This window comes from Cadophora gregata (genome assembly GCF_030347475.1).
Source record: "Cadophora gregata isolate MNR1 chromosome Unknown scaffold_11, whole genome shotgun sequence".
Classification (NCBI taxonomy): Eukaryota; Fungi; Ascomycota; class Leotiomycetes; order Helotiales; family Ploettnerulaceae; genus Cadophora; species Cadophora gregata.
The window spans coordinates 2,004,621-2,020,307 of NW_026695934.1; the positions used below are offsets into that span (position 1 = coordinate 2,004,621).

General features: G+C 48.5%; 5 protein-coding genes across 7 annotated transcripts; 3 read left to right on the plus strand and 2 right to left on the minus strand.

Annotated features, from left to right (window-relative positions):
- Positions 1-121: 121 nt before the first annotated feature.
- Positions 122-666, plus strand: ONS95_002772 (uncharacterized protein; the record flags this gene model as incomplete). Its single annotated transcript, XM_058496048.1, has 3 exons — positions 122-132; positions 187-372; positions 429-666. 3 exons carry the CDS (start codon positions 122-124, stop codon positions 664-666), a joined length of 435 nt encoding a protein of 144 aa, XP_058354778.1.
- Positions 667-3,444: 2,778 nt separating this feature from the next.
- ONS95_002773 (uncharacterized protein) lies at positions 3,445-7,793 on the minus strand. 3 transcript variants are annotated; one of them, XM_058496049.1, is made up of 4 exons: positions 7,446-7,793; positions 6,812-7,392; positions 4,924-6,751; positions 3,445-4,878 (listed from the first exon to the last, which is right to left on the minus strand). In XM_058496049.1, exons 2-4 carry the CDS (start codon positions 7,061-7,063, stop codon positions 4,358-4,360), a joined length of 2,601 nt encoding a protein of 866 aa, XP_058354779.1. In that variant the 5' UTR covers positions 7,064-7,392; positions 7,446-7,793; the 3' UTR covers positions 3,445-4,357. The 3 variants fall into 3 exon arrangements, with proteins under 3 accessions (XP_058354779.1, XP_058354781.1, XP_058354780.1); XM_058496051.1 differs by having other exon boundaries at positions 3,445-4,333; positions 4,414-6,751; XM_058496050.1 differs by having other exon boundaries at positions 3,445-4,333; positions 4,414-4,878; positions 4,924-7,793.
- Positions 7,794-8,577: 784 nt separating this feature from the next.
- Positions 8,578-10,220, minus strand: ONS95_002774 (uncharacterized protein). The gene is made up of 2 exons (XM_058496052.1): positions 9,535-10,220; positions 8,578-9,467 (listed from the first exon to the last, which is right to left on the minus strand). The coding sequence occupies exons 1-2, from the start codon at positions 10,180-10,182 to the stop codon at positions 9,363-9,365; spliced, it is 753 nt and encodes a 250-aa protein (XP_058354782.1). The 5' UTR covers positions 10,183-10,220; the 3' UTR covers positions 8,578-9,362.
- Positions 10,221-10,409: 189 nt separating this feature from the next.
- On the plus strand, positions 10,410-11,869 carry ONS95_002775 (uncharacterized protein; the record flags this gene model as incomplete). Its single annotated transcript, XM_058496053.1, has 3 exons — positions 10,410-10,457; positions 10,534-10,606; positions 10,980-11,869. 3 exons carry the CDS (start codon positions 10,410-10,412, stop codon positions 11,867-11,869), a joined length of 1,011 nt encoding a protein of 336 aa, XP_058354783.1.
- Positions 11,870-13,211: 1,342 nt separating this feature from the next.
- Positions 13,212-15,281, plus strand: ONS95_002776 (uncharacterized protein; the record flags this gene model as incomplete). The annotated part of the gene is made up of 5 exons (XM_058496054.1): positions 13,212-13,524; positions 13,572-13,634; positions 13,681-13,779; positions 13,830-14,273; positions 14,323-15,281. 5 exons carry the CDS (start codon positions 13,212-13,214, stop codon positions 15,279-15,281), a joined length of 1,878 nt encoding a protein of 625 aa, XP_058354784.1.
- Positions 15,282-15,687: the final 406 nt, after the last annotated feature.

Here is a 15,687-nt window from a genome sequence, read left to right on the forward strand (position 1 = left end):
TGCTTGCATCAAAACAAGTCTCGGTGTCAGCCTTACTTGGGCTGGCGAACTGAATAAAGCTCGTGACATTTTGAACAAGGCACTCCAACAAATCGAAACCGCAGAGCCCTACAACTGGGCAATGGCAGCGTAGTGAGTCTCTCAAATCGCCCTCGAGTCATGGTACATGCTAATCAGCCGTGGCAGCACTCATTTCAATCTTGGTACTGTTGATCGCCATGAGCACCAGATGGAATCTGCAGAAGCTCATTTCATGGAAGCTCAGAACTTGTGGGGCAAAGGAGACCAACTAAGAACAGACCCCTTCAATGCCGCTTGCATGTACAGATTGGGATGTGTGTCGCTCGACCAGGGTAAACTTGAAGCTGCTGTGTAAGTACTGGAAGACGGAGGGTAGTTGCCTTCGACTGTACGCTGATGACTTACAGAAAGCATTTGAAAGACGCTATGCTGATTACAGAGATGCGCAAGCATAACATGGTAGCTGAACATGCCAGAACTATCTTCAAGCTGTCAGAAGCTTTGGAGCAGGAGCCACGAGAGGTGGCAGAAGCTAGTCGACTACGCCAGGAAGCCGAACGTCTTTTACGCCTCCGTGAGCCAACGGCCAAGGAACCTGGGAAGGAAGGTACTTACGACAGCATGGTGAACATCTTATGGCGCTGATGGAAGGGAATGATCTTGAAAGTGCTTTTGCCTGGTTTTCTGGAGTCTATCTTTACTCACGACACGTTATGAAATGATGATGACAAGTTTAGGTGGGGGTGAAATCTGCTCATCACCGTTTGGCAAATCATTTCTTATATTTGCATTGGTATGAAGTACAAAAAATTGAACAATCTTTGCCCTGATCAGCAGTTCCCTCATCCTTTCACGTCACAGACATCATGTATCGTCCCAGAAAACCACACCCGACCCAAGTAGAAACAACTCTCCGACTAATCTCGCTGCTCAAGGAGCCTTTATCAAATGAATGACAAGTCTCATGCTGATATCCCCTTGCATCTCTACTTCGACTCGTCGACTTTCGTTTCAGCGAGATTGACCTCGCGAGGCTTCTGAGGCAGACTGCCTTGTCTGGCACGGCCCAAAGAGATTGGCTTCTGGGGAGGCTTGATGTCAAGGGACTTCTGAGCCTTGTACCACGCCTTCCATGGCTGACTGAGAGGAGTTGCGGAGGAATGCATGGTGAGGTGTATTCTGTTGCGTTCATCAGTAGTGGCTCTTCTCTTTTCATAGAGCGGCACTATGATTCGATCTATTTCTCTCATTACCTTGGCATTAAACGCTTGCAGCTTTTCTATTGCCACTCTTTCAAGCCCGATCGTATGTATGTCTGGCGCTTGGCAGGTGCCTTGCTGCTCTGCCGCCCTCATACAATTTGATCGAATCGCATGCTAACTCGAACGCTAACGTATGAATATCATCAACTGGGGAAGGCACAGAATGTCTGAAGCTTCCGAGCCAAATGCCTTCTCGATGGCCTTACGTAGATGAACAGTATAATCCGCTCTTAACGATGTAGTCTTGAATAGAGCATCCAATCCAAAAGTCGACGTTCGACGAGCCCTAAGCTCTCTTTTCAGCTCCAGGTTTAAATATCCAAAGGCTACAATCGACTTCTTGCCAGGTTTCCCGACTGCCGTGTGGATTGATAAGGCTATTTGAAAGTATTGCGCGTCGGAGCTCCTTGTCACAAGCGTTAGTGCTGGTAAGCCGCTTTAAATAGAGCATCTGAAATGCGTAGTTTGATTGCCTAGTTCCCTCGAAGTAAAAGCAGCAGACGCCAATGATTCGATCAATGAGTCTTATGTCTCCATTCTTGATGCCATACTTTAAGGTCTTGTGTACGATCATCTGTTGAAGGTATCGAGCATGACTAAGGAACCCTTCGACAACTGTATTATTGGCGTATTTCTCCTTAGATAGTCGCCAGGCTTGCGGTTCGAAAGCTGATCTGCGAACATCTTCTACTAGATCTATGAAGCCTTTCGCATTCAAGTCTTGAATTGCATGGCCAACTTCACCTTGTTCCGAGGTATCGATGCCGCACTGCTTGAGACGGGTATAAAGAAGGCCAACAACGCGAGCATCGAAACTATGAAGAACCAGCTCCCTCCAGAACTTGAAAAGCTGCACGGTCTGCGGGAATATTCTTGCGTCCCCAGAAGTTGATGTTGTGGTAGAGTGTTAAGAGCATCTTGCTGCTCCATATTTCCATAGTGTGATCTTTGCATGGGCCAGAGGAAGTTCATGCGCAGATGAAACGGAGCAGCGACTCCTATCAACCAGTCTTTTCTGTCGTATGCTGCAGATGCGTTTATTTGTTCAGCCTGTATAGATCGGATGAGTGAAGAGGTTTTCTGATCGCCAAATGCCAAGAATAGTAAAACTAGTAAATGCCTCTCTCGGTTAAATACTCTACGTGGCAATAGCTGAACATACAAACCATCTTGTCGCTCCGGCGTGACCACTGGACTGTATTCATTCCCTCTCTGATTATTGAATTTCAAATCCAGAGCCATAACGTTTTAGTACCAAACCATTCTTTACGTGCTCCGAATGTTGAAATAACTTTAGTGGTCGCCATGAAAACTGGGGCTGACGGCAGAAGCAACGATTGCCAGCGGAAACAAAACGATCGACAGCATCGTCAATTACAGTCTTTTGCCGATACTTAAGTGGTGAAACCGAGGAAAATTCAGTGAAGAATAAAAGTGTTAAGCAGCAAATTTATAGACTTTTTGAGAAAATGTCTATGATCTCAAGACTGTAGATTTGTGTCGCAACAGGGTGCGTCTCGGCACACAACAAGGACGGACGTTGAAATATTTTGACATATGTTACGTTCTTTTCTTGCGATTGAGCTTTGGAGAATCATCGTCTTGCAAGCGCAAGTTGCTCTCACCTTGGCAGAGCAGCACCAGCAACGAAGGAATTCGCTTCGCCTCCGAGCTGATGCTCCTCCGCTCCGTCTCAAAAGGCCTGCCAGCGAGCAATGTTTACGTAGGATCTCAGTTCCCGAGTCTCGGTCCAGGAACCAATAATCACTATGACCCGCGATCTAATCCTACTGTTGTACTGTATGTTTTTTCTTGGTTTCAATTTTATTTTTCTTCTTCAAGTTCTTTTTCCCCTTCATTTTTTTTCCGGCAATTTCTGGTGTGTGCGAAAGAAAGTTGTAACTGCTGGCTGAATGGGAGGGGATGGGATATATATACTTACTTATCTGTATTGTTTACTCTGCTTTTCTTTCTATGTAGTTTTGTGTTCCTACTTTGGTCAAGGAGATAGATAGCTGTATGCTAGCTGCGACGTCAATCTTTTGCTACGAGGAGATGGAGACGTAGGTAGGTAGGTAGGTAGGTATGTAACTTATATCAGAGAGGCGAGGCTGAACAGAACCTCTACAGGTAATATCGGTAAGATATGTTATTTCATTTATTGTTTGTCTGTAATTTATTATACTATTTTATTTTATACTGTAATTTTATTATAAATGTATTCATCTCCATCATCAACGTATGCGTATGCATAAACCCATCTCATCTCATTCTCATCATTTAATCACCTTATCCTATTCTTTTCCTGAACCTAACCCTGAGCCACTGACTCCCCGCTATGCTCCATTGCCTCCAAGGCATGCTCTATCGTCAGGGTATCAAAAAGAATACAAACAGCCACTTCCGCGTACACGTATACAATCCAACCGCCTTACCATTTCCTACTACCCTCATTATTTCATATTCTCATCTCCGCGTTCTAGCCCATCGAAACCATCCACAAACCACAACACCTGGCCGTCCCCACCCTACCCCCTCTCACGCAACCCTCAAAATAACCCTCCACCCCAACGCCCCCGCCTCCCTAACCGCACAAGCCAAGCATCCCCTCCCCCTCCTACTAACCAGCGCATCCCACCCACGCTCAGCACAAAGCGCTCTGCCTAACATCTCGAGATCACTTCCATACTCTCTATGTGCTTTCTTCTCTTTTACAGCATCACTTTCCTGGCCATCAATGCCAATGCTAATCACTCCATCTTTTGGCTGATTAGTAGATGAAGACGGTGAAGGCAGGGCTGGCGCAGACGGTGCTTCGGAAGATCGGTGTACGACTGGGAAGAAAGACATTGTGTCGTCTGTGCAGTCTATTATGAGGACTTTGGGGATAGTGGAGGATGTGGTGTGTGTTGTGGAGTGGGATGGTAAGAGCGCTGGGGATATGATCGGTGGTGGGGAGAGGAGTGTGTTGAAGGGTGTTGAGATGGGGGTGGTGAGGAGGGTGGAGAGAGGGATTTTGGTGTAGGTGTAGGCTTTGTGGAGGGGGTGGCCTGCTTTTTTTTTAGTAATTTGGTTCAATCATGGAGGTACAGTGACGGAGCTGTCGATGGTGGGAGAGGACAAGACATACCCGTAAAAGTCTCATGATTACCTGACCTTACACTCGGACTCGGCGTAGTTCCAGGACTCATCGCCGTCTTCAGAATACCTACATGCAGAGATGGAACACATGGATGTGCCGTCACGAAATGGATATCGTGATTCAAGGCGATATTGACTTCTTTCTTATCCTCTCCAGTAGCGACGATAGTGAAGCACACCATTGCGGAATACGTTTTGATCGTCGGAGTGAGGCTGACACCTGAGAGAGGGGTCGAGTTTTCCTCGGTTGGTGTCTCATGGCGCGAATCTGCTGCTGCAAAAAGGTCTAGAGATTCGAATGTTACCGATATGGCTGTTTGGATGGCTTCGTCGGAGGGGAGGATGAAATCTCCTGGGAGGGCGGATGAGATGTCTGCTCCGCCTGTAACATGACCATCATGCTCGATATTCTGTTTTTGCCATAGTCTGGGTTTGTCAGATTTTTGAGACGGATCTGCAATGTCAGCTTGAGCAATTCTATTGTCAGAGGTAAACATACTGATAGGCACCTCAGGCTCAACATCAACATCCACCCAACCCTCCTTCGTACCTCTCGGTACGACATCTGATTGAATCCAACCCATACACTCCGAAGCGCCTTTTCTAGCCGCCAGAACCCGCCCAATAATGCACGCTGAACTCCAGAAACTTTTGCTCCGATATATGAAACCTCCATAGAGATTCGCTTCTTCGCCTAAGCGAGAGACTGCCTCTGAATCGTTTTCTAATAATGTTGACATGAGGAAATGGCTCAACCCTTCGCCGGGCAATATTAACCCGCTTAGGTATGAATTCGAAAGCCATCCAGCTGGATGGATAACGGTGGAGACATGGCTGTGTACCGACATCCCTCGGTTCATACCTGGCCGTCGTGCGAAATACGACGAGGTAAGCTGAGTCGATATGGAAAGTGGTGTGCCCACTGGGGTGTTCTGTACGCTGTCCGAAATATTAATTCCATTAGAAGCTGCCTTTGACGCCAAAGAATCCATGTCAGGCCACTGGATATTCCGAGCGAAGTGAAGAAGTCCCGAAAGCTGTCGAGTCTGATGTCTGCCATGGAATTTCAACTCCTGGAGCAAATCAGTCGCTACAGCTTCCGCATTTCCTGTTCCTGTGAGGGTCGCCAACCACCCAGCTGGCTTCTTCTCCTTCAAAGTCTCTGGATCTGGTGACTCCAGAGATATGTTGTCCAACCATGCTCGTGCAAGAATCAGAGACCATTTTACGCTCGATGTTGCCAATTTCTCGAATCGATGAATCTCCACTGGTGTTGCAGCCTCCACACCATGATCCATATGCATTGAAATGGCGTCCAGCCGCAGCAGAAGCTCACATGAGAGTAGAATCTGCAGCAAAAGCCAGTACCTCTCGGTACCCGGATCTTTAGCTGTCTCATTGTTGACCGATACCTCGCCCTCTGGGTCAGGGTCTGGCGAAACTCCCCACAGTATTTGACCAAGCCTAATCCTCCACTCAACCAGAGTAAAATCGACCCAAACCGTAGGAGCAGCCAGAACTTGTACTAGAGCCTCGATCTGTATTTTCAGACTGTACGGATCATCATGCTCCATCACTCTCGAGGGAGGAAACAGGATGAAAGAAAAAAGCTGTGTATACAATTCCACACTTTGCCTTTCGTTCTTCAGCGGGTCATCGTGGTAGACTTCACTGACTTGCTGGAGTCGTTCAATAAGTATCGAGTCAGTAACTGGTCTCAGCCCATCCTTTCCATTGAGGAACAACCTGCGTTGTTCGGATATGTATTCCGGGCTCGAATCCGAATCCTCATCTGGTATCTCCAAGGCATCCGCAACTCCCATTTCCAGTGCTGCTTGGTATCCCATTGTCCCTCTCTCCAGTCCCTGCATACTGAGCATATTCGGTCTTTCTCGACATCTCGGTAGGAAATTCGCTCTCTGCCTCTCGCGGCTCTCCTCGATGGCCTCAGGTTTCCGGCTAGCTTGCACTGTCACATGCGGCCACGCCGTAACGCATCCCCACGCCTCATCGTGGATCTTCCAATAGTCCGTCAAATCCCTTATATTCAGCTCCTCGTCCCATGGAAACGCAACAGACGGGTGCGGGGCACCTGTATTATGCCCCTCTGCGCGCGCGAAGAATTGAGGTGCGCCGGAGAAGATTTTATGTAGGTCCGGCACATCAATTGGACTGATGATCCGTTCCAGCTTGACTGGCACTTTCTGGACGGGAGGATCTTCCGCTTGGGCGCCGGCAGGAGGGGGAGGAGGCAGTGGTTTATCCATAGGTGAGACCTGGGGATCTGGTCCTTTCGAAGCAGAAGGAGATTCTTGAGTAGTTGGAACCTGTTACACTCGAATGTCAGCCAATTGCTGTATGTCACACTGATCCAATGCTTGACTCACTGTGAACCGCCCAGTTTTCCGTCGATTCGCTTTGGACTCCGAGGAGGGGCTGGAGATCTTGAGCAGGCTACGGAAGTAGGCGCGCTTCGACTGCGTCCTTTGCACCTTCTCCACGCTATCATTGCTGAGCTGCACGCCGCTGTCATGGGGATCAGCCAACTGTCGGGGCCGCGTCTGGTCCCCTTTTGAGCTCTTTAAGAAGGAGAAGCTCGGCATGGTGGGGGGGAGGTCAGATGAGGACTTCGGTGGCATGAGGCGCCGTGCAATTGGACATGCGAGAGCGAGGTCGTAGATACGGCAGATAGCTAGTAGAGCAAAAAGAAAAGTCAAGAAGAAGTGGAAGACGAGTGGAAGACTTGGAAGGGAAAGCAAACAAGGCTAAGCAGGTCAAGCAAAGCAAAGCAAGGCAAGGCAAGGCAAGGCAAGGCAAGGCAAGGCGAGGCAGGCTGGGGTACTTCCGATGCGCTGATGCTGCCGCACTGCTGTCCGCACTGCGGCAGCATGGAGGAGGGATGTCTTTAAATGGGACCAACTTAACTGGATGGAGAGACAGGCCGGCCTGGACTGGATTGGGTACCTGCCTGCAAGTAGAGTAAGGTAGGGAATCAGAGCCGGCCGTGCTGTGTGTAGGTACCTATGTGTTATGTGCAGCTGTGCCTACTGCAGCTGTCATGCCAGCATGCATCCATGCATCCACACGCAGTAGCCATCTCAACAGGAGGTGTACTGTACTGTACTGTACTGTACTGCACAGCAGTAATCTGCCAGGTATTCGGGAACAAAGTCTGGACGGCAATAGTTGGATGTCAAGGCCCATGAACCTTGAATCTGGCGTGCGTGCATTGCAGCGGCAGCGGCAGCAGCAGCAGCAGCAGGAAGCAGGTAATGCCGTATCTGGAGCAGCCGCTGATATGCTCTCATTCCATACCAGTATGGCAAGGTGTGTTGCTGGAAGTGGGATGGGCTCAATAATGGTGAGGAGAGGATGGATGTCAGAACAAGACACGGCGCGACAGGGCACTCGGGCATGGAACTGCCCTGGAACGCCGATGCGATGTGACGTGAGGTCTTGGCACGCCATCCTATCAGCCTATCCTTATCGCCCGGGCACTCCAGACCCTCTTGGATGATCGTTGGAGATTTCCCATCCCCCATCCCCCATCCCTTGCTTCAACCTTAACCCCATCCAGGCGAAGCTTCAATCGTAGCATGTTTGATTGTCTAGACCGCTACAATTTTATATCAAGGATCTAGATGATTAGCCGGATCATTTTTTTAAGCATAATAGATATGGATAGACAGTATTAGACACATTGGCCAAGCAGGAACATGCCAGTTCTCTAGAATTCTCTCCGGGCAAATTTCCTCATCTTCTCTTCTCAACTCCCCTACAAAATATGGCTGTCCCTATCTGACTTTCTCACTCATCTCTTTAGTCTTTCAGCTGGTCCAAAACGGAAATATTGGTGACCCAGATAAGCTCTATGAACCCCAAGAAAGTCATAAAGTAATAGTTCCTATTCCCTGTCCTTAATTTCGTTCCCGAAAAGGTTAGACTCTCCTTACTCCGACATGAAACGAATTTTCTCCCATCAGCACCACTCCTCAGCCTTGCCAGCCGTGTCCTCGGTTTCTAACAGCCTATTGGACACCAACTAGCATCACCATTCTGACCTTACAGTCAGCCTGATCATCGCTATTGGGTAGACAGGCAGACAGGGTGACGGGGAAAATGAGTTCATGAAACGGGCCGGCTGGCTGGCTTTGACAGCACAGAATGCTACAGTACAGGCACGAGAAGTAAAAGTCAATCAGGCAATAGCTCGCTGGGGAAGACAATCTTGAGGGAAGTAACTGTTGGGCGGTAGCTAGTTTCAACCACTCAGTTATAAAAATCCGGTAAGTATCGTGAATGGCTTCCCAATCCTATTGCCAAGAAAAAAGGGGAGTCGGACTAAACTCCAGATGTGGGAGAGCAGATGTTTGAAGGAAGTAATTAGGTGCTTCGACGGGTTTGTTGCATACGTCGCAGGATTTAACTGCATGCTAGCTGTCTCTGCTTGGGAAGTGCCATCCATCACATGCCAGGAGATATTTCGGAGCAAAAGATGTTTTAGAAGCGTTGCTGGACGGACGAACACCTTCCTACCTACTCGTACCGAAGGACGCAAATCCTGGCTTCGGTTGAACCATATGGCATAATAATAGCAACGCGTGTCGGTCGGAAAGATGTCCTTTCACCGCGGCATGACAGGTCATACTGTAGGGGTTGTATAGCAGACTTCTGCAGCACACAACTTCCGCATCTCTCAGCCCTCGTTGTTTCGGAACAGGTCACAACACCGGCTCGCATAGCATGACCTGACAGTGAAGTTGTCTGCGCAGATCGGAAAAATCCCATTTCATTCTCAAGTAATTCTCCGCCAGATATGTTAACACCCGTAAACTCCAGACCATGCATGGGTATACGCTTGCCATCAATCCCATCCCATGTATTCCCTCAACGCCAACTAAATTCGCAATTCGTAGTAGAAGCCAACCCTGACCCTCCTCATGATGACGGGACATCGTGAACAACGACGAATATGAATTTCGCGTCTGGAACAATAACGAGTTCGTGTTTCCGAGTCCTGAGTCGTAATAGCTTGAGGTCATCCTATTATGCCATACCCATTAGCTTCTACCCAATCTGCTTCCACGAATAAACACCCTTATCCACATACCTCAGCATCCATATCATGCACCAACTGCCCCGTAGCATTCACATAACTCCACACCATCTTCGCAAAATCCTTAAACGCCTGCTCCTCCCCTGAATCAGACGTCCCTAGTGCCGAGGCCGTCTCCCTCTCAGTTTTAGGACTGGCAGCTGTACCTGTATTTGTAGGTGCGGGCTGGCCGGGGGCTGTGATTGAAGCAGCTGTATTCGATGCAAACATTGTGCCTAGTGTTCCTGTGAATTGGAGAACGGTGGATGTGGTTCGCTCGATTGCGATGGTTGCTGTGACGCCGGATTTGGAGGAGAGTCGGGCCATGGTCTCCGCGACGGAGGTGGAGGATGGAGGGAGTGTCATCTTGGGGAAGTTGTTAGGACGGAGGTGGTGCAATTGAATCGCTTGCAAGAGGTCAGGTTGTGGTTGATGTTTGGGCGGGGTTGTTGTGAAGCTCGAGAGAGCTTTGAGGAAGCTTTGACGGAGCAGGAGGGAGCTTACTTTTGAAAACCAGAGTCTTAACGAATAGATTGTCCCCAGTTTGTATATACCTCGTTCTAATATTGCATTGATTGCCTCTCTATTACCGAGCGAAAATAAAGCGTACAGCAAAGAAGAAGAAGAAGAAGAAGAAGACTGGCTCAACAGCACAATCAACATCCACAAGTGAAGCCAAACAACAACAATCGAGCTTAGCGGCGGTCCCTGACGGAAGATTAATTCTCCGCCGCCGACCGACCCCAGCTGGTCAAGAATAATTTAGTGCAGGCCCGGCTCAAGCTCACTTACCACAAGCACACTCTCGTATACACCAACCATTTTCTCACAACATCTACTGTCGCAAGAGAATATTCTGTTGTCTCGTGTGATTGTGGGAAAGAGTCAAGATGGGGTCGTCTATGAGAAAGAAGAAGGAGAAGAAAAAGGATTTTCAGGTTTGTGAAATCTCGGCTTTTTCTTCTAGCCTTGGACTTATTTTGATGGAGTGGTGACTGACTGATTCTGGTATAGAAACCAAAATTGAGAGTTGGGAAGACGAAGGCGAAAGCTGATAACTTTACTGATACGAGTTTTAAAGCTAAATGTAAGGGCTTCTCACTTTTAGTTGTTCTTTTACCGTTGTATTGTTTACTGTTCTGAGTTTTGATGCTTGAACTTCTGCTTGTTCGTCATTTTGGTTCTGATGTCATGTGGAATATTTATATATCTTATATGCACTTCAGGTTGAGATGGTGGATATGTCCTGGACCTAGTGGCTGTTCTACTGGTACATACTCATTGGTTTGAGCTTGATATCTTGCTGGGTAAATCCAATGTCCTGTCTTTCACAAGCGACATTGGGTAAAGTGGATTTGAGGTTGCCCAGACTTCAAGATCCAACATTCAACCAGCCTGAGCATCGTTATCTTCAATGTCCTCTATTCTACACACAACATTCAAATGCTGATGGATCCTAGCTATCGTACTCAACCAACAGTCCTTGACTACGGTCGCACCTTCTACCACTACACAACTCACTCACTACCTGTCACTTGCCTCGTCGTCGAAATCCGACACCCAACGTAAAGACGCATTGTCCTACCTGGTCTCGCGACTTTCAAACGCACCCTCGGATGCTCCAACATTACCAGCATCCATCCTCCTCCCAAAGCTCCTTCCCTTAATTCTCGACGGATCTACCTCGGTTCGAACGCAACTTCTTAAATTATTCAAGACCCTACCACCCGACGACGTATCCGACAGAGCCGAATCCGTAATCCTCTACACCCGGGCGGGCATGACCCATCTAGCCACCGAAATTCGCGACGATGCTCTCAATGTCCTAGAATGGTTTCTCGACATTACCGGCGACGCAAGTGTCAAATGCCCAGGGGGCTGGGTCAAGACCTTCAACTCGTTTATCAGCATGATGGGCTGGGCGCGCGACAAAAGCACTACCAGCAAATGGACCTCGGAAAGTAAAGTCACCATCAGCAATAAAGCCAACAAGTCTTTCGCCCGCCAACTTACTCTCCTCGCTAAGTTCCTGAAAACCGGTTTGGACGAGGAAGTCATCCTGGTTAAGAGAAGTCTAAACGATATTAAGTTCGATCCAGCTACTTATGCGCTGCCTACTGTACATGATCCGTTTGGGTATTTGAATCTGTTTGGACCGCCGAGAGATGAGGATGGTACTGCGTATATGGATTCTGATTCTAGGAGGAGAGTGTTCCAGAAAAGGTTTAGAGAGATTGTGGATAAGGGAGCGGAAGATGCAAGGAGAGCTGGGGGTGAGACTGGAAGGGCGGGATCACTGCTTACAAAGGTTGTTAATGAGGGTATGGCGAACTTCGATTCCGCGACTTGATGTGATATTATCCGCAAGGGCACTTGGATGGCGTTAGAGGCTGGGTGGATGGATACGGCGTTCTGGTGCTTTCGCTTTGTATTGAATGCCCTGAATCGATTTTGTGAAATTAGAATCCACCAGGTAGGATCATCAAATGCGGACTCAAAACCGTCACAAACTCTTGCCCATCTACCCAATTTTCAATGTCCTCCAAATCTCTCATAACATCTGTCACATTCCGCACCTGGGTAATCCAAATCCTCGCTTCACCCCTCCACGCCATGCCGAGCATGCCATACCATGCCAAGCCTTTCCATCCCACCCCACTACCACTAAACCCCACTCAACCTAGCGTCCGAAATTCACCCCTCCTGCACCTCTCACTCCATCCACTCGAGCCACTCTACCCATCACGCCCACCTACCTCACTTAATCTCACACCCACTCACTCACGCCTCTCATCCTTACCTTACCTTACCATACCTTACCATACCATACCCTACCATACCATATCAACAATCCCAACAAACACTCCATGACTTCTCCCTGTACCACCACTGCCCGTCCTCGTCCTCGTCATCTCAGCCAGACCAGAACCAGAAGAAGCAGAAGAAGCAGAAGCAGGAGAAGCAAGGAGTCGCGACGGCGTAACTAAGTGGAAAGCGAGGTAAGTGAGTGGATGAGTGAGTGAGTGAGTGGAGTGGAGCGTATTTGTCATGTTTGTGTTGCGTCACGTTCCGTAACGTCGCGCTTGGTTGAATGCGAATTTGATGGCTGGCACATTATCTCGAGTGAGGAGCGAGCGAGCGCGTTGTGTTTTTGAGATGTGGTTTGGAGGGGTATGGAGGGGAGTTGGGGATGTGGTGGGTTGAGTTGGGGCGCAGAGGTTGATGAGATGAGGTTAGATGGGGGTGAGGTAAAGTGGGGCTTGGGAAAGAATGAGGGAGGGAGATGTGATGGTGTGTTTAGAGTGAGGGCTGTTCTGAGAAGTTTGGGGGTTCGTGGGAGAGGTGTTTATGAGATTTGATGGGGAGAGGGAGCGCTGGGTTCTCAGCTGGTGGGAGTTGCGCTGTGGTCATTCTGGACGAAGTCGTTGCAGATGAAGTTGAATGAGTTGAGGTGGATTTGGACCATTTGAGCTGGGGCGGTTTTGGTCTCTGTCTTTTGACTTTTGAGTTGAGCTTCACTTCAGGCTTTAGGAGCCAGGTCACGCATTCTCAGAAATTGGGTCAAGTGACCATTTCAGTGAACTGCCTAGAGACCGGCCAACAGCCTGACATATTCGCAACAGCACTCGTCAACGAGCTCATCTAAACGTTTACAATTCAGCCGCTGACCAGCAACCAGATATATTATAAATATGGCTACCAATTCGGATCCTTCAGAGGTTCCCGATTCAGATGATTTCAAGGCAGACGATCAGCATGAAATCAAAGAAGATCCTGATGAGTTGACTATTACACACACCAATAACCTGAACCGGCGACCTCGTCCGGAGAGAGTTAAACCTGAACCACCAGAATATGTCAAGATTGACTTGACTCTTCCTAACGGGGAGGATGACATATTTGAGGACGTCGATCAAGAGCTGGATGAAAATGGAGATGAGATCGTGGATTTGACGTACGAAGGAATCGCGCACCTTAATGGAGTCCGGCACTTTGTTTGTGAAGGTTGGAGTGCGTTTCCACATTGACGAGATCTTACTGACGTATCGGAGGATTCAAAATTCGTCAGATTCCAGAACCATTTATCGTTAAGCGTTCATTGTTTGATATATTCCGTAAGTTGAGCTGCCGTCACTCTTCAGCATCTTGCTGATTTTTCAGGATGTATTGAGAGCAAGTCTATTGTACTGGATCCCGACTATCAAAGAGAGGTTGTCTGGGACGAAGGTCGAGCCGCTTTATTGATCACTTCCATTTTGAGTACGTTCATGACCCTTTGATCCAACAACAAGCTTTATTGAACTCTCTAGTGGGTTACTTCATTCCTCCAATCATCTTCAATGTAAAGAAGAAGGTTGTCAAAATTGGTGACCGAGAGGAAGAGAGGTTTACCCGTACATGTGTAGACGGCAAACAGCGACTTACGTCGATCTGGAAATTCATGAAGGGTAACATCGGCTTCTTCGATACCAATTCGCCGTCGAAGAAATGGTTCTTCTGCCATCCAGTTGTTGATGGACGTATCCAAATCAGCAATCGCAACATCCTTCCGAATGCAGTCAAGAAGTTCTTCGAGACTCAATTCTTCTGTTGTTACGAATATGAGGATTTGACTGCGGATACTGAAGAGACTATGTTTCAGCTTGTGCAACGTGGAATTGCACTTACGCCAGCGGAGAAGATGCGAGCAATGTCTACTGAATGGGCTACCTTTACAAGACAGTTCGAAGATGACTACGAATTGATCGTCAACCGTATGTAACCACAACACACTGCTTCTACCTCAGCTAATAACGGAGCAAGTATCGAAGCAGAATCGAGCTTCGGGTTTCCGTCTTATTCTAACAATATTCACCATGATCCAAGAGATCCACTCGAGTTCCAAGCGGAAAAGGTATCTCATATCCAACTCCGCTCCACCACTTCAAGCAAGCCCACAGGCCCTCCTTCGCATTCTCGACGACAAAAGGGAAATACCGCCACGCCTAAAACAAAAGTTCACAGCTGTCTTCGACCGCTACGAAACCCTCATCAAGCTGTCCTCCACTCAAGTTACAGCCACCCGCTTTAAAGTAAACCACAACTCCGTCTTCGACCCAGCACCCGGCTTCCTGCGCGCGGCACGCATCGTCCACGTCCGAACATTCTCCCCTCTCGAGCTAGTCGTTACGGCTATATTAGTAGCCGTTCACATGGACCATCGCACTAACGAACAGCTCCTCGAAGACGTCAAGGAGATGCGCTTATTCTTGCGCAAGAAACATAAAGATCTCCGTGTGAACGCACAGTGCTGGAATACAGCTTGGTCATTCATCACGAAGGAGATGGACGTGCGACTCAGCTCGTCGACTAAGCTACACCTTTCTATTGAGGGGCGAAGGCCTGGCGAGGGTCCGAGTTCATCTGCTACTTCCGGTAGGGACTCGAGCGGTGCTGATGGCTCAGAGAGAGGCTCATCTCCGCTATCATCTGCGCCGAGTTGTGAGCCGGAAGATCGCCCTGTCGTGAGACCGAAGAAGAAGTCGAAGCCCAAGCCGAAGACGAAGCTTACACTACCGTCCCAACCTCCTCAAAAGATAAGCTCGAAGAGTAAATCAAGACGGAAACCTCTTCCGAGTGAACCCTCGAGAGGGAAGATCGCGAAGAGTAAAGTGGCGAGTACGTTATCTGGAAAGAAGCCGAGGGCGAAAGACAAGGAGAAGCTGATTTCTAAGAAAAAGGCGAAGAGGGCGGAAGTTGATGTGGTGATAGATGGTTTGTGACCCTACCGACGCGGTTCGGTTTTGTGGTATGCTGTTGGACGAGGTGGAACTTGTGTTACGAGAGTGCATGTGTTTACGACTATTGGATGATGAGCTGGGAGGTACGATATGATATGATGGTGAGATGGCGTTGTTTCGTACGTGCTATGTCAAGCTTTGATTGTACAGCAAGGGGAGGTACGGAATGACCAGGAGTGTGGAGGACAGCGAGCGAGCATTGTTACTTTACCTTTTCTTCTTTTGCATTATCACGGGTTTGTTTTGCATGGGCCGGTTGGGGAAAGGTAGGATATGTGGTTGGAGGAGGCTGGTCGGCCATTGTTACTTGCTATTGGATAGGCTGGGATGGAGTTCAGGGCATGGAATCTGGATTATACCTTTACGTTGGCTAGGGAGGATGGGAGGA